The following is a 19226-nucleotide window of genomic DNA, read 5'->3' on the forward strand; positions in this document are numbered from 1 at the left end:
AAAATCATTGTCACAAAAATTAAAGAACAACTGCTCTCCTGGTCATTCTTTTCCATAAAATATGTAAAACTGAAGTCACAAGATAAAGGTACATGACCTTTGGTACATGACCGCTGCTCGACTGACAGCGGCCGGCACCGATTGAAACCGGTTATACAGTAAACAGTATTTAAGCGATCTTGGCTTTTGAATTATTTCACTAATATAAAGGTTACGAAGACACAAAATCCATTACCTGAACTGAGCACAGCAAGAATAAGGTTAACTTTCCTTGCTAGCAGACGACGCCACAAGTCTCAGTTTCTGGCCACGTGTGCAGCCGTCAGTTTAGTTAGGATTTTAGAACTCTACACTTGGCATAGTCAGTCGTTCACTGACGTTACAGGCCGATTGACAGTGTGATTGGCGGTTCGTTTACATGTTGGCAAGTGAAGTGTACCCAACACAAGCAGTCGAATTTGACCGAACAGTCGCCCGTGTTCAAATGGTTCAAATGGCTCTGAGCACTATGGGACTTAACAGCTGTGGTCATCAGTCCCCTAGAACTTAGAACTACTTAAACCTAACTAACCTAAGGACATCACACACATCCGTGCCCGAGGCAGGATTCTAACCTGCGACCGTAGTAGTAGCGCGGTTCCGGACTGCGCGCCTAGAACCGCGAGACCACCGCAGTCGCCCGTGTAAAACGAGCTTTGTGTGAGTGGTGTTCGAGGTACTGCCTGTCTTCCCTTACTATGTTTGATCTCAGACTTGTTTGAATCTCATCGCTGTTGCACTTGCAGCTGACAAGAAGGTTTTCAATTAGTGCAGCACGGATATTTTCATGCAGTATGTCGAAGTACTAGGCAGAAGTTTTGATCTCGAAAGAGACCAAGAGGGGCTCAAATGGCTCTGAGCACTATGGGAATTAACATCTATGGTCATCAGTCGAGGGGCTCTTTGTGGGATATATGGCGGAAAAATTCCAACAGATTAACATGGTTCAAATGGCTCTGAGCACTATGGGACTTGACATCTGAGGTCATCAGTCCCCTAGAACTTAGAACTACTTAAACCTAACTAAGCTAAGGACATCACACACATCCATGCTGGAGGCAGGATACGAACCTGCGGTCGTAGTAGCAGCGCAGTTCCAGACTGAAGAGCCTAGAACCGCTAGGCCGCAACGGCCATCCAGATTTACATCTGCTCACGAGTGGAGAGATGAGAAATACTGATTTCTAACAGTGTCTGAAGACACAGACGTTGGCCATGATCCTGTAGTTGCAGCTGAAGTGGTCAAGGCGGCCGCTCTCGACAAGCGGGAAATCCGGGTTCGAATCCCGGTTTGGCACAAATTCTCATGTGTCACCAGACTTTTGATGACTATTAAGGTAAATAGATTGTTTGTTCTCTATTAAAATCTTTCATTTGCTAACTATGCCTACTAGTAGTTAGTGCCTTCCGTAGTTTGAATCTGTTATTTAGCTGGCAGTAGTGGCGCTCGCTGTATTGCTGTAGCTTGAGTAACGAAGATTTTTGTGAGGTAAGTGATTTGTGAAACGTACAGGTTAATGTTAGTCAGGGCCATTCTTTTGTAGGGATTTTTGATAGTCAGATTGCGTTGCGCTAAAAAATATTGTGTATCAGTTTAAGCACAGTCTTGTATAAATGTTCAAAGGGGACGTTTCACTATGTAAAAAGTTTGCGACAGTTGCGAGGTTTATCTTTCCCCTTATGAGCACTCAGTGTAAATTTATGCACTGGCTATACGAGGTTCACTTCATCTAATCTATGTATAGCTCTTGTTTGCATCTAAATTACTTTGTAGTTGCAAATTATAGTTGTTTAATTAGTTGCTTAATTAGTAAGAGCCGGCCGCGGTGGCCGAGCGGTTCTAGGCGCTTCAGTCTGGAACCGCGCGACCGCTACGGTCGCAGATAATGTGTGTGATGTCCTTACTGGAGAAAATTAAATGTCTGTATTTAATGAGAATGTATAATTCACTGCAAGTGGTTTATTCGGATTGTGATAATGATAACAATATCAGGTTGTACATGCTCTTAAATGTATGGAAAATGGGGCCACAACAAAACTCTGTAGGCTATAAGAAATAGGCACCTAAGAAACTTTATTCAAGTTTCTGTTCTCCTTTTGTTGAGACGTGAACGTCTCAAAGTTATCTGTTATTAGGTACTTTCTGACATAAAAAATGGGTGAAGTTTCGTATCATTATTTGACAAAAGTAATAATACCTAATAATAAAACCTCATAATATGGTACAGTTAATCTTCGTGTTTATCAATGTACTTAATATTTATGTTACTGTTGCACGTCATCCACACCCTGTATTGAAAGCAGTGTTACGAAAAATTTTGCTGGGGCATGTGTAAACAAGAGGCAGTGTGGGTCAGTATTTCTACAGGGGACTTCTAAGGATTTGTTGAGTCGAGTTGCTGCACTACGCTGCGAAAAAGGAGTCCGACACGATATTAGAAGGTATTCCACGATTTTTATCACCTCCGTGTACTTCGGCCTGTACGCCTTCTCCTAACTACACGGAAGCCCTCCATACCTTGCATGACTAACAAACTCCTGTAAGAAAGTCTTGCCTGGTTAGCTCAGAAGTTACAAGGAAAAGGCAAGATTCCGGCCTACGAGTCTCGATCCGACTTGGATGTTTCAAAATAGTGCACACTCCGCAGCAGAGTGGTAGATTCATTCTGGCAGGTCCTCAGTTGTCCCCAAGGAGCAGGTCCTAGCAAAATACTAATTACAGTACAGGAGATGGAACGTGGGTACAGCGTGTAGCACACACGGTCTGTCCTTCAGCTAAGGAGCCGTGCTGCCACAGGTAGCTTTGAAAATAAAATATCTCGGCTGATTAAAAGTTATGAGTATTCACAGTTCACGAGGACTACCAGGAGTACAGGACTGATTCGTTTGGCTTATTGCCAGGTTAGTCGACCTACGGGTCGACGATCAGCGATACTCAACGAGGTCGCTAGACAAAAATGACATCACTTTTCATTCTGGAGACGGCAGTCATGATTCGACCAAGCATTAAATAACTGCATCTGTGGAATATTAATGTTATCGTCTCGGGTTATCAGCGGAGTGGCAGCGTCGTCTTGAACTAATGTTTCTACGAGTTTATTACTTTTCATCTTCACCCGTGAAGATAATGATTAGGAATCTCGTTGAAACTTTGCTCCGAGAGAACGCTGCCACTTGACTGGTAACAAGAGAAGATTTCATCAAAGAAATTTTCCAAGGAATCTTACATTCTCGTATATTAAATATAATTATTTAAATAAAAAACTTTTTAATACAAAGCGTTTTTAAAACGGACTAAAACGTTTACTGCTATTTCTCCTAGCCCCATACAGCATCCTAACCCCATTTAACTAGAACCGAAAATTTACACTTGTGATTTTTTTATTGCTATGAAAATATTTGTAGAACTTCAAACGAAAACATGGGGCGCATGCCACAGATGATAATAATCAGGTGAACTATTCATGCGTTAGTTATGTGGTGAACGTGCCCCACGTTTTTCGTTCTAAATTCTACAAGTATTTTCATAGCTATTAAAAATTCACAAGCACGAATTTTCAGGGCCATCTGTATAGGGTTATTAACTCGTATACAGCTGTAAGATGTTATTTTATACTTTTTAGTCCGTTTTTTAAAACAATTATTTTCTGTTTTTTTTTGTCTCGTGTGTGTCAAATTTTTCAGTCAATTCCAAACTTTTTGATGAGATTAGAACGGAGACATGTGGCAAGTTTCAGGGTTATTTCAGTTTCTCTTTACCTGAATCAACCAATCCATTGCTTCATCCTATGATTATCTCACGGAAAGACCCCGAAGATAAAACTTAGAGAGAACCGAGTTCATACGAGGACTTACCAGAAACCATGAAACATTCGCAAGTAGAACAGGAAAAGGGGGAAATAACAGTGGTGTACAAAGTACCCTCCGTCATCTACCAGACACGAAAGCGGGTTAATATCGCATTGTGGTTGAGTTGTGAGCTATACTGAAACTTTCATGTCTCTAGCTCATCGCGAAATGATAGCGGTAAATGACGTACTCTCCGCCACACACCAGATAAGAACGCGAGTTAATATTGCGCTGTAATCCAGTCCTGTACCATGTTGAAAGTTTAAAATCTCTAACCCGTCGGGAAATAATTCATTAGCTGAATGACTGGAGTGTATTTTCCTTGTGTTTCCCTTTGTTTACTATCAATTCCAGCTAGAAGACGAGCTACATTACCCGGGTTCTTGCAATGTGCGCTAGCACAAGGGTCAGTTTTGTGTTACTTTTTAATGACATTCTTATGTGAATGCTCCACTGTGGCCGGCCAGTGTGGTCGGGCGGTTCTAGGCGCTTCAGTCTGGAACCGCGCGACCGCTACGGTCACAGGTTCGAATCCTGCCTCGGGCCTGGATGTGTGTGATGTCCTTAGGTTGGTTAGGTTTCAGTAGTTCTAAGTTCTAGGGGACTGATGAACTCAGAGCCATTTTTTGAATACTTGTGTTTGGATATTCACAGCTATTTCGAAGAGGGCTGTGTTTATTCGTTGTTCTGTTTACAAATATTGCGAGACAACTTACGTAGTCGGATTTTTAACAGGTGTAGTTTATTTATTTGATGTTCACAGTCGCACAGCAAAAGGCGTCATTAAAGACTGTGTTTACTTCTGCTAGTTTTTTTAACAGGCGTAGTTTATTTATTTGATGTTCACAGTCGCACAGCAAAAGGCGTCATTAAAGACGGTGATTACTTCTGCTAGTAAGAAGATGTTAATGGCAATGTTATTTCCTTGCTGAGTCAGATATCCCCGACGTTTCCTGTGATTCGACAAAATAGTAAAAAAAACTATATTAGAACGGGCAGACCGAAATTTGCACCTGGTTCCTTTCAGGCGCGAGCACACTTTTGTTGGCCTAGTAGCTGGAGATGACCGACAGCTATATTCTTCTTACTGTTGAAACTGTATAGCGGAGCAGACGACAAATGAAAGCTGAACACCAGAACGTCCAGCTGCGTATGACCTCGAGCCATAGTTGGGGCAGCGCGGCCGGTGGTATCTGTGGAGGATTGGCTGTATCTGCCGACCTCTGGCCTCCACAGATACCAGCCCACACTCACGCACTCGGACCTCAACAACAAAACACTAGTCGGAGAAGCCGTAAATGGAATAAATACTACACCTGTCTCGCAGCATAACGAAGAAAACACAAGTGGGAAGTGAAATCTGTCGCTTCTGAACATCTACTCTCTTATGCAACGTTCTTATGCCAGAGGAACGCTCAAATGCCTGGTGTACAAAAGGCACTGGTGTTACTCAGAAGCCACTTTACCCGCTGAAAAGGAAAATATCACAGGGACGCGACAGAATTTCTTTGTTTCGTATCGAGTAACACAGTGAGGGTGCTTTAAGGCACTAGACTAGCTTTCGAAAGGAGCTATGTTCAAATCGCCATCCAGCTAACTAGACAGGTTTTCTAAGGTTTACTCGTAATCACTTTGCCGGATGCGCTACGATGTGTTTGAAAAGAACAGCTCATTTCCTGCCCCAGCGTTGAGTTGGCTAAATGGCTCTGAGCACTATGGGACTTAACATCTGTGGTCATCAGTCCCCTAGAACTTGGAACTACTTAAACCTAACTAACCTAAGGACATCACACACATCCATGCCCGAGGGAGGATTCGAACCGGTGACAGTAGCGGTCACGCGGTTCCAGTCTGAGGCGCCTAGAACCTGACGGTCACACCGGCCGGCCAGCGTTGAGTGTTTCATCTCTTATGGCTATAGAGGTCCCCGCGTATAAGAAAAACTATACCAGCAAGTCCTTTATCTGCAACCGATTTAACTTGTTCGGCACGCAGGAGCTCCGACGGTAGGAAAGTGTCTGGGCTGAATTTTCTTCTGCTGACTCATATTCCATAGGCTAAGAATGTAAAGGCCGATCAGGGCTGAGTGTTAATATAAAACAGTCTGTCATATTCTTGATACCCTCCTAAAGTCATAACTTTCTGGCGTAATTACCGAAACTGATTTTGTGAAATTCTCTGCAGAATATTCCCACGACATCTGTAAGTCAAATGAAATTGTATTCAAGTCATCACATCTTTCGTACTATTAAATAATAGCCATATTCACTGCAAGGCAAAGAAAAAGACGTAGCACGAACCAATCATCAGAATGGAATGGAAATCAGTAGACGTAATTTACATGTACGGACGCCGGGCGGAGTGACCGAGCGGTTCTAGGCGCTACAGTCTGGAGCCGCGCGACCGCTACGGCCGCAGGTTCGAATCCTGCCTCGGGCATGGATGTGTGTGATGTCCGTAGGGTAGTTAGGTTTAAGCAGTTCTAAGTTCTAGGGGACTGATGACCTCAGAATTTAAGTGCCATAGTGCTCAGAGCCATTTGAACCATGTACGGACAAACAAATGATATCAATTTCAGAAAAACTGGATGATTTATTCAAGAGAAGTACCTTCACAAATTCAGCAAGTCAATAACGCGTTGGTCCACCTCTGGCCATGATGCAATCAATTATTCGGCTTTCCATTGATTGATAGAGTTGTTGGATTTCTTCCTTAGGAATATCGTGCCCTTACGGGGCAGGTCCGGCCACCTTGTTGCAGGTCTTATTACATTCGACGCCACACTGGGCGACCTGCACGCCGGGTGGGGATGAAATGATGATGAAGACAACACTTAATCCCTGAGCGGAGAAAATCCCCGACCCAGCTGGGAATCGAACCCGGGCCCCTTAGGAAGGCAGTCCGTCACGTTGACCATTCAGCTACCGGGGCGGACTGCGACAGGTGGTCACATTAATGTGACTGGACAGTGTATATTTCTCCTCTATGCCTCAACCGTGAGATCATTATCTGTTTTGTTGTTTCCAAGAACAGGCCGCTATAAACAGTATGAGCTTTCATCGTCAATCTCTACTTCTCCAACGGAAGCAATGCAAATCGTGAAGGCCATCAAATACTCCTAAACGTGAATTACAAAAAATTTTGATTATTTCTTATTCAAAAAGAATTCCCAGTGCCATAGAGTAGAGAAATGGGGAAAAAACAGGAGTAACTTCTTATCGACGCAGCCCACGAAATAACGTGATGCTGTCGAAGAAAGAAATGTATTTATATGCTTTGGATAAAAGCCCACGTAGATATATTGTATAACGAAACAGTAGACAAATTGGCTAAGGAAGCTGCTACATTTGGAGGTTACCTAGATATCCAGTTACCTTTCATCGATTTCTTACGTCACTTAACAATCTAAATCAAATCCCAGTGAGAAGTGATAAGGTAACATCAGCTGTAAATGAATGAGAATACACTGACGGAAAAAAAGTCGCGACACCAAAAAATAATTACTGCAGAGTAATGAAATTTCTGGAATACATTTGTCCAGGTATCATATTTAAAATTGCAGGATCACAGGTTAATGCAAGCGCAAAGTAAGCCTCTGCAAGTGTGAATTGCTGATACATTAATAACCGGTGCAACCGCCAGAGTGTTGAATGCAGGCATGCCGGATGTCAGTTTGGGGGATGGAGTTCCAAGCCAGAGTTGTCGTCCGATGATACCTCCTCTGTACTCGATTGGAGACAGATCTGGTGATCGAGCAGGCGAAGGCAACATATCGACACTCTTTAGAGCATGTTGGGTTACAACAGCAGTATGTGGGCGGTCGGTATACTGTTGGAAAACACACCTTGGAATGTTGCTCATGAATGGCAGCACAACAGGTCGATACACCAGACTGATGTGCAGCCATCACTGGCATCGAGACAGAACCAGCTTTCATCAGAAAACACAACAACCTTCAACAAGCTCCCCAATGAGCTCTCGTTTGACACCATTGAAGACGCAAATGGCGGTGGTTTGGGGTCAGTGGAATGCACACCATAAGTCGTCTGCCTCGGGGCTGTCCTTGAGGTAACCGACTTGTAGCAGTTCGTTGTGTCACTGCGGTGTCAACGTCTGCTGAAATTGCTTCTGCAAATGCAGTACGATGCGCCAGAGCCATACGCCGAACGCGATGGACTTCCATCTCAGTAGCGCCACGTGGCTGTTCAGAACCCGGTCTTCTTGCGACCGTACGTTCTCGCAACCACCGCTGGCAGCAGTCATGTGCAGTGGCTACATTCCTGCCACGTCTTTCTGCCGTGTTCCAGAAGGAACATTCAGCTTCTCGTAGCCCTATTAGACGACCTCGTTCGAACTGAGGTGTTGATAATGCCGTCTTTGACGCCTTAAATGCATTCTTGAATAATATAAACTCACCACGTCCAAACTCAAAGGCAACTAACGCTCGCGACCGTTACTGTGTATATTTAAAGCAAATCTCATTTTCATCCTCATAGCGTTACTCCTAGCGCCTCTCTTATGCGACTGCCGCAAAATTTGAACAGACATCACCCTTCAAATGAAGAAAAACGCCTATCAAATTTCGCTTATGTCACACAACTCCTTGGTGTTGCGATTTTTTCTGTCATTGTATTATAGTTGCGTTCCAATCCTCATACTTTGCTTACCTTGGTTTCAGAACATGTCAGTGCAACGTAGAGCTACTCCTATCTCAATGTGATTCAATCATGGCAGCTTCCTTTTTCATTTGTATCGCCTATAGTTAAGAAATTCAGACACGTGATGAGAACGCTAATAGAAATGAGCAAGCTACAGTCGTTACTGGTTTTATGCTATAGAATGGTAAGGCAGTCAAATGCCTGATAAGATCTATTTTAGTTATCAATTTTAAAATCTGACCATTGACCTGTAAATAAGGTAGAATCACCATTTTATTGATTACTTAGCGAAATTTTCTTGAATGAAATAATTTGCAATGAAAATTTTGGAATTAACGTAATTGTTTGTATCTCAAAGACTTCTGAATGTACAAACCTGTTTTTAAACATTTTTATAAAGAAAAATTTAATTATTACTTATATTTTCAGAAATTAAAAGCTTTCCCTTTTTAGGGTTCCGTATCTCAAGCGGTAAAGCCGGAATACTCATACGATCATTTTGTTGGCCGTTTGTCTGTCTGTATGTCTGTCCAACTGTTAAGACCCCTATTTCTGAGGAACGGGTGAGGAAACGACTTCAAATTCGTGTCACGTACTAACGTTTACAGTCCTTCGTCTTTGTACACAGCTTAAGCTTCTGAAACCATACAATCAAAAGATACTGACATTTATGACACAAATTTCGATACAGTCATCAAAACCTATTGGGAACTTCCCGTTGACTTCGAATTATAAAATTTGACAAAAAGCAAGGTTTCGCAGTACAACCAAAGAAAAAAAAACACAATTGTTAATTTGTAGTTATAACGCACGAATTTTTATGCCATTTGTTGTCCGTCTGCCTGTCTGTCCGTCTGTTAATAACCCTTTTTCTCAGGTACGTGGAGAAATATCAAGTTTATGTCAGCTGCTAACGTCTAAGGCTCCGTAGCAGTGTAAATAATTTAAGCTTCTAAGTCAATGCAGCCGAAAGATACGGCCATATATATCACATATTTTGATACGCCCGAACTCGCTTATAGGTGAACCATCTACGCCGCTGTCGAGCATGGCAGCACCTCTTCCCAGTTCCTTTTTTTTATGAGATTAAACAAACAACGGAAACAACACAGCAACGAGACGACAGTCATCGAAAAATTCGCAGCGGGCTATAGTATGGAGCATCCGACTTCCTATTATTCTGTTTATGTAGCCGAAGAGGAACGGCCTTCCTTTTATACATTTGTATAAAAATAAAATAAAATAAAAAATAAAAAAGCAGAGAAACAAACCTTCCAAAATCCTTTTTCCTTTTTTTCATTTTTGTTAAAAAATGATGGATAGAAAAAAAAGCATGGTGGTCTAGTACTAGAGAGCGTGACTGGAAACCACGAGGTCGCGGGATCGAATCCCGCTAGGACCACGAATTTTCCCTTTTCCTTTTAACCCAGCCTTCACCTCTCAACGATGTGAGGAGTCGCTAGAAAATACACGTGATTCGGATTTCATTTTAAACTGTAGGTCCCCTTTCCCCGGATGAATAACTTGGGTGGGTTAGGGACACGGAAGTCGCCGTAGTCTAATAAAAGTACTTCCACCAGGACACCGAGTCACATGAAATTTTTTTTATTATTATTATTATTATTATTGATGATAGACTGAACGCTTTCACGACCGGATGGCGTAACTGCTGGTAAACCTTTCGGGGTATAAGGTCATTGTCCACGAAACTCTTCTGTTCCTAACGTTTCGTCCAGAATTGCGCTGGATATCTTCAGAGGCTTTGCTCCTCCGTTGACCTTCGCCAACCGGTGGGTCGGATGTCTGAGAACGGAATATATAGGGGTTGTGTCCGGAGTTACTCGTGATAAGCAGAGATCATACTTGTCAAAGATAAAATTTAACTATCGATTGTCGTGTTGTCAAATATGAAGAACTGTTTAGCGATTCTGCGGAGCCACTCTCCATATGTCGCTAAGTTTCTTGGTCTCTTCTTTTTTGTCAAAATTATCCCTACGTTTATATATTTCAATGGCTTCTCTACATAGCGGAGGACAATAGTTCATCGTCGTAGAGTGTCCTGTCAGTCGGCAAGACTCAACGGAGGAGCAACGCTTCTGAAGATGTCTATCGCAATTCTGGACGAAACGTTAGGATCAGAAGAGTTTCGTGGATCACGACCTTACAGCCCGAAAGGTTTACCAGTAGTAATAATTGTTATTGTTATCTATATTAATAATGAAGTTTCTACGGAACATTCAGAACGCTTTTTTGTTATCAGTACAGAAATATAGCTTAGTTATTTTTAAGTAATTTCTAAGTTTACGTGTTTTCAAAAATAAATCAGTTTGTTTTTATAATTCTTGGTAGCTCAATAGTATGATTATTGAAGGGTAAACCGTATCTTCATCTACATCTACATGGATACTCTAGAAATCACATTTAAGTGCTTGGCAGAGGGTTCATCGAACCACCTTCACAATTCTCTATCTATTATTCCAATCTCGTATAGCGTGCGGAAAGAATGAATACCTATATCTTTCCGTACGAGCTCTTGATTTCCCTTATTTTATCGTGGTGATCGTTTCTCCCTATGTAAGTCGGCGTCAAAAAAATATTTTCGCATTCGGAGGAGAAAGTTCGTGATAGGAATTTCGTGAGAAGATTCCGTTGCAACGAAAAACACCTTTCTTTTAATGATGTCCAGCCCAAATCCTGTATCATTTCTGTGACACTCTCTCCCATATTTCGCGGTAATACAAAGCTTGCTGCCTTTCTTTGAACTTTTTCGATGTACTCCGTCAGTCCTATCTGGTAAGGATCCCACACCGCGCAGCAGTATTCTGAAAGAGGACGGACAAGCGTAATGTAGGCAGTCTCCTTAGTAGGTCTATTACATTTTCTAAGTGTCCTGCCAATAAAACGCAGTCTTTTGTTAGCCTTCCCCACAACATTTTCTATGTGTTCCTTCCAATTGAAGTTGTTCGTAATTGTAATACCTAGGTATGTAGTTGAATTTACGGCTTTTAGATTAAACTGCTTTACCGTGTAACCGAAGTTTAACGAGTTCCTTTTAGCACTCATGTGGATGACCTGACACTTTTCGTTATTTAGGGTCAACTGCCACTTTTCGCACCATTCCGATATTTCTTCTAAATCGTTTTGCAGTTTGTTTTGATCTTCTGATGACTTTATTAGTCGATAAACGACAGCGTCATCTGCAAACAACCGAAGACGGCTGCTTAGATTGTCTCCCAAATCGTTTATATAGATAAGGAACAGCAAAGGGCCTATAACACTACCTTGGGAAACGCCAGAAATCACTCCTGTTTTACTCAATGACTTTCCGTCAGTTACTACGAACTGTGACCCCTCTAACAGGAAATCACAGATCCAGTCACATAACTGAGACGATATTCCATAAGCGCGCAATTTCACTACGAGCCACTTGTGTGGTACAGTGTCAATAGCCTTCCGGAAATCCAGAAATGCGGAATCGATCTGAAATCCCTTGTCAATAGCACTCAACACTTCATGTGAATGATTATTGATGGCGAAGTTGTGTATCCACGCTGAAGTAAAAAAGAAGTGATCATTAGTAAAAGGATATAGCTAGGAATACACAAGGGCGTGGCAGTAAATCGACAGAAGAGCTAGGCAAAGCTACCATTGCCGCAGTTCGCCCATTTATCGATAGCCTCTTTGGGTGAAGGCATTAGTGAGTGGCAAGAAGAAGTAAAACTGCCTCTCTGGTCTCAAACAGCGGGACCCGTGCGAAGAGTGTTTTAGTACAGCCGAGTGCGTGAGATCCCAGTACGTTGGTCTCTCAGTTGAAGCGAGCTGCGTTTCTTGCAGCACGTGACGTACCGCTCTGGCCTCCGTACACACGTGTGCGGAAGCATTAGCTACGGCGGGCGGAAGCGGCTGCTACACATTTACCAGCCCAATGTCTGCTCTCTGCTCCTCTCTCTGCTACACGCTATCTTGAATCAAGCGCAGCTGCTTGTGTTATCAAATCGCATGTTCTGACCACTAACGTCTTTATTCAGCATTAAACTGGTGTCTTGCGCTGTTCAGTATGTGCTGCAGTCCGATATAATATCACGGTATTACTAGGTAGCCCTGTTGGTCGCAGTTATGTAATATTTTATTGCTGAATGGTTAAGGACAGTATCTCTAAGGGTCGTAGTTTGCTCAGTTTAGCGGTTTCTTCTTCTTCTTTCGTTTAATTGAATAAGTTAGCTTTACAGTTTCTCTAGTACTCCTTCATCTGCTCCCCTTTACTTTTCCTCTCTCCTGTTGTCTGTTTTGTCCTTGTCCTTTTGGAACTGTTTTGTCTTGAGAACCGTACCACCTCGTAACTTCTTTATACTATTTTTTTCTGTCGTCAGTTTCTCGATTATTTATGCCAGTTTCTTCTAGGTGTTCTAGGTTTCACAGTTTATAATTTTAAATTTCACTTGGCTCGCTGGCGAAGGGGTATCTGTAGACAACAAATCCATAAGTTGGAATTCAATACTCAGTCGGGCCACGGAAATTTTTTTCCAAGCACCTGAAAGCATCGCAAATGTGTCCACCGAGTTCCGCTCAGGCGAACTTGGTGGCCAAGATACAGGAATGTGTTCACTATCATGCTCCTTAATCTGTTCTAGAACGCTTCTGGCCTTGTGAAACATACTCCTTTCCTGTTGGAAGACTCCATCACCATCGGGGAGGATATAAAGCATGAAGGCACGCAGGTCCGCAATAATGTGCACGTGGTCCACATCTTTCACGGTACCTTCGACTACTACCGCAAGTCTCATGGAAGCCAAGGTGAATGTCCCCCATAGCACAATACTGCCCCTATTGGCCTACATCCTCGGTGCGGGGCACATTCGGGCACCATTCGTCTGGATGAAGGCGCATCCCGACAGGCCGATCTGGTGTAACAAGAAGCGTAATTCATCCTACGGTGCGACACGTTTCCATTGATTCACGACTCTATCTCGATGATTCAGGACCCACTGCAATCGTAATTGGGTGAACATCGCACTCTGTCGTCAGATCTGCCACAGATCGCCACCAGAAATTTAAAGAGCGAGATGCTATTGCAATTACGAGTAATTCTAGAATATTTTTTCAGCATTTGGAATCGCTATCAGGTACAGATTACAACAGAAATGGAACCAATTCATAAGGTGCTAGGATTATAAAAAGTCTAGATGTACGATACTGTAACAGAATTGCTCGGAGAACTTAAATGCAAATCAAATACTCCGTAATTCTCGCGAATTCTTGCGGTAAATTTAAAGAATCGATATTCGAAGAAGAATGCTGCATATCCTGCCGCCGTTATTTACTTCGCGTAGGGGTCACGAGAGTAATCTAACAGAGATTAGACCGCATACAAAGGCACACAGACAGTCATTTTTTCCTCGAACACAACGCTACTGGCACAGGACAGAAAACGTTAACCTTAGAACAGAGTAGCCGCCGCAACACACTGAGCAGTTGCTTCAGGAGTGTTTCACGCAGGTGTAGGTGTAAAGACGTAATGGAACCAGTATGCACAGTAGAGTTCGGTTTGGAGTGAGGGCGTTGATCCGACGGCTTCAGGGTGTAGTTACGCAGTCGTTAACGTGTTAAGGAAGGAGTGTGGTGGTCCGGAGATAGCTCGCAGCTGGCTGTACTCGGCTAACGGGCGGTGTTTAACGCCTGCCAGCCACAACACGGAGTTCACCGGCTTTCCGTGGCGTCTGGCTAACGCTTATCTCCAGCGACACGAAAATATTTATACGGGGTGAGGCACCTAAGACAGGACGCCCCGAATATATACGAACGAATAAACATATGGAAGTGCTGTTCTCTCCAAGTTATAGCGGACAATATGGTGAATTTGCTGACGTTCGTAAGTAATTTTTACTGCTTACGGTCGACGCGTTGCGATACAGACTTTTTTTTCTTGTGTAATTTGATAGGAGCTTTCTTATACATAGGAGTCACCGGCGCTTTTGCACTGTCAATTGGGACTTCGCTCTGGACAAGAGATTCGCGGTAAATGTAATCTAAGTAAGGGGCCAATGCTGTAGAGTACTCTTTGTAAAACCGAACTGGGATTCCATCCGGACCTGGTGACTTATTTGCTTTCAATTCTTTCAGCTGTTTCTCTACACCAGAGATGCTTATTACTGTGTCCTCCATACGGGAGTCTGTGCGATAGTCAAACGGCGGTATCTTTGTACAATGTATGTTTGGAGACGATGCCGTCGTTTGCCGTCTAATAATGTTACCAGAATACCAGAAAAATAAAGTAAACAATGATTTAGGAAAGATGTCTGCATAGTGCTAAATGTGATTATTGACCCTAAACAATGTGTGTGCTAAAAAGACCGTTAATTTTGGTTACGCGAAGCTGACGAAAATTTAAAATTCGTCGGTTCAACAGAATACATAAGGTGAACTACTAATTCCGCCATCCGAGAAAGGGTCATAGATCGCAACAACACCTGAAGATGGTGGCAAGAAGTGGGGTCAGCGCATTACAAGGCGCAATTGATAACGCCCAACAAGGCTGAGGCATTTTTAAGTGTATGCAGGAGACATTGGTGCGTATTATTAATTGCTGTGACGTAAATCTACATCTACATCACTGTTCTGTAATTCACAGTTAAGTTCCTGCCAGAGGGTTCATCGAACTACCTTCAGACCATTTCTCTACCGTTCCAGATTGGTCCAGTGCACCGGAAAAACGAACACTTAAATATTTCGTACGACCTCTTGTTTTCTTATTATATTTAGACCATCATTTATTTCTCTATAGGTTGGTGTGAACGAAAGGCGGCGACTGTAATATCAGAAAAAGATCTCGCCGCAACGAAAAAGCCTTTATTTTAATGAGTGCCATCCCAACTCGCGCATCATAACCGAGACCTTTTATAGAATTTTGTTGAATTTTGGCATGTCATTATACACTGACGCAAAAAGTCGCAACGCCAAGAAGGAATTGTGCGACATAAACGAAAGTTGGTAGGCCTGTTCCTACATATGAAAGATGATGTTTACTAAAATTTCCCGCCAATCGCATAAGAGTGGCGTTAGGAACGCCACTGTGAGAATGCAGATCATGTTTGCTTTAAATAAACGCTGTACTGGTCGTGAGCGATAGATTGGACGTGGTGAGTGGATGTTAATGAAGACTGCCTTTAAGGAGACAAAGACGCCATTATGAACACCTCACGGAGCTTGAACGTGGTCGTGTAACAGGGCTACGAGAAGCTGGACGTCCCTCCTGCGATTTTGCAGAAAGTTTGGCAGGAAAGTAGCTAATATACATGACTGCTGGCCGCGGTGGTGGCAGGAATGTACGGTCCCATGAAAACCGGGCCCCGGACGGCCACGTGGTACTACCGAGAGGGAAGCCCATCGCTCAGGTGCATCGCGCTGCATCGGCAGCAGCAATATGAGCAGCAGTTGTCACCACAGTGACACAACGAACCGTTACAAATCGGTTACTTCAAGGATAGCTCCGTGCCAAACGCCCTGTAGTGTGCATTTTACTGACCCCAAACCATCGCCATTAACGACTTCAGTGGTGTCAAGCGAGAGTTCATTGAGCAGCATGGTGGAGATCTGTTATGTTTTCTGTTGAAAGCTGATTCGGCCTCAGTGCCAGTGACAGCATTGCGTTGGTTAGAAGGAGGCCAGCTGAGGGCCTGCAACCAGCCTGTCTTGTGTGCTAGACTCACTGGACCTACACCTGGAGTTACAGTCCGGTGTGCAATTTCATATGAAAGCAGGAGCAGTCTCGTGGTTATTCCTCGCACCCTGACTGCAAATTTGTGCGTCAGTCTGGTGATTCGACGTGTTGTGCTGTCATTCGTGAACAGCCTTCCAGGTAGTGTTTTCCAACAGGATAACGTTCACCCACACACCGCAGTTGTAACCAAGCTAGCTCTACAGAGTGTCGACGTGTTGGCTTGGCATGCTCGATCAACAAATCTGTCTTCGGTATTGCAGTGCCTGTGTTATTCTGATTACGATGCAAAGGCACTGCGGCGACTACAACCGCTGTGAAATACATTAAATGAATTCGCATTTGCGAATAAGGCCAACCATCAGCTGTAGAATGGAATGATGACAATGAAAATTTGTGCCAGACCGGGACTCGAACCCGGATTTCCCACTTAACTTGAGCGGTCGCCTTCCCATATTTCTCTCTTTCTTTTTGTTGATCTCATTTGTTCGTTGTATTTGCTCGGAGCGGACGTCCCATGACGTTTGTTCAAGTTCGTCGTTGATCCATTAACTCAGTGTTTTTATTTTATTTTATTTATTTATATTTTTTTTTACGGAGGGCAGCTAACCTTCTGACCGAACACGTGCACGACTTACGGCCCGACCCAAATTTCCATATGTCGTCAACCATCATGTATCTACGACCTGTACTCGAACATCCATTGCCGGTCGGTGTGGCCGAGCGGTTCTAGGCGTTTCACGTTTCAGTCTGGAACCGCGCGACCGCTACGGTCGCAGGTTCGAATCCTACCTGAGACATGGATGTGTGTGATGTCCTTAGGTTAGTTCGGTTTAAGCAGTTCTAAGTTCTAGGGGTCTGATGACCTCCGATGTTAAGTCCCATAGTGCTCAGAGCCATTTGAACCATTTGGAGTATGTGTGTGTGCGCAGGTGAACGCCAACGGGTTGCTGTCGTTCCTGACGGACATCCCGCTGTTCTTCAGCATCCAGTTCCCGCTCGACTACCCCGTCATCGCGCCGCTCTACTCGCACGTCGACACGCGTGCCTCTGGAACCGTCTCCTACAGGTATGCACAAACCGACCTTATTTATTTATCGTGTGACAATATTACGGAACTACTACGCGTCAACATTTAAGCACATCTTTCCAGCATAAAATAACACAAATGTCAACAGCTATTTATGGATATCAAGCTCTTTTATGCATTTTGAAACATCACTCGTCGCTGTCTGGAGGTCTTCGAAAGGGCCCTTGTAGGCACACGCGGGATATGTCGATAAAACATGACCAACTGTCTGTCCTTCCGCGCCACAGTCACAGTTTGTTGATGAAAATTTTCCCCGCTTGTAGAGAGCGTCTGCACATCGTCCATGACCCGTCCGGATGCCGTTCAAGGTAGACCAAATTGCCGGGCTGGTCGAATCCTGATAGTTCCTTCTGGATGCAAGGCAGCTTCAGACGCTGTGGAGAACAGTTTGAAAGTTATCCAAATAAATAAAAATATGGGTCGAAGTACTGTTTCTGATTGTAAGATCTGAGGCGTAATAAATGAACTGTCGTAATGATACTAATGAGAAGGCAGAGCTGCACTGTAATAACAATGAATTGTCGTAATGAAAAGGGAAGTATTTCATACTTGAAAAGTTATCAATCTGACAGCAAGAATTTTGAACAGTATAAACTGCCTGAATAATGAACTTTAACATAAAACCTGCAATAATTAGTTTTGCAAAACTGATCACAAAAACTGTCTCTGAATGACACAAGTTCGAATAAAAATAGCCATCAAAATATTTAGCCCTTACCTCTATTCTGCGCAAATCTGGATAACGCGTTGCAGTACTGCTCTGTCTTGTACGCCGCTATGCTAAAGCTGCAAATTACTGCATCTACTCAGAGGCACTCCTGAGCTGCAATGAGTTCTCTGTCAGTTGCAAATCGAAGTATACTTTTTTTAAAAAAAACATGATCGATTAAAAAATTGTAAGAGAAAGGTAAGTGAAAAATGAAATATGGACATAAATGACAGCACTAAGTTTTTTTGCATATTTGTGAAAAAGTGCTCAAGGCTGATTTTAAATTTGATAAACGTCGTAACAACCAAACAATACATTTTCCTATCTTTCAAATCTAGCATCTCCCAGTACAATAACCAAGTTAATCCGATGGCGCAACAATAGTGAAAAAAAGGTAACGTCACTATAATTTGTACGTGTGACATTCCACTTCTGGTATACACACAGTTCATCAAACTTCCTCCTTCACATATCAGTTTCCGTTACAATCTTGATATGATCGTGTTCATTAAACACACTGATAAATTGAGACTTTACGTTTGAAACATAACATTACAATTGCTTCCTCACCCCAACACAGCTTAACATTATCTCACCCTCCACCGCGCACACCAAAGATAATAACTTAACTTCTGCGATACAGCTTTACAACATCGCTGTTCTCTCACAATCAATTCAGGTACCAAAATACATGACACCTAACAAGTTTCGTTGCCAGCAGTGTTTCTATGCATCAATGGTATTGAATTCAGTTTCCATGACATCAATGACATTGAATTCAGTTTCCATGAGAGTCCTGGCTGTGATGAGAGCGGGATGTCTCGAACTTAGTCGTTTTCACTCCGCAGGGAATACGTCGTCCATTATTGGAAGGTCGGTGTTATTAGTAATCTTCTGGAATTCACGCAGTAGCACGCTCTTCCGTCTAATATCAGGAGATGGAATGTTGCTCAAGATAAGTATATCGTATTGATCCACCAACAATGTGAAGTTGTACATCTATCTTTTCTACGAGTAGACTATTAAGACAAATAGGCACACAGTACTCTGCTGCTGACTATATAAATCCAAGTGCTGATACCCGGAGAGCGTATGCTGACGATCCCCAACGAGAGTCACAGAATTTATGGAGAATGTTAATTAAGGTAAAGTTTGGAAGGTAGGAGA

At 43.0% G+C, this 19226-nt stretch overlaps 1 protein-coding gene across 2 annotated transcripts in view; it reads left to right on the forward strand.

The window, feature by feature from the left end:
• LOC126092570 (nidogen) overlaps positions 1-19226 on the forward strand; it is a 308151-nt gene that overhangs the window by 133921 nt on the left and 155004 nt on the right. For both annotated transcript variants that reach the window (XM_049908247.1, XM_049908248.1), the window contains exon 3: positions 17193-17329. In XM_049908247.1, coding sequence (XP_049764204.1) covers positions 17193-17329 — 137 coding nt within the window. The remainder of the gene's footprint in view (positions 1-17192; positions 17330-19226) is intronic.

Source organism: Schistocerca cancellata, chromosome 7 (assembly GCF_023864275.1).
Source record: "Schistocerca cancellata isolate TAMUIC-IGC-003103 chromosome 7, iqSchCanc2.1, whole genome shotgun sequence".
NCBI classification, from domain to species: domain Eukaryota; kingdom Metazoa; phylum Arthropoda; class Insecta; order Orthoptera; family Acrididae; genus Schistocerca; species Schistocerca cancellata.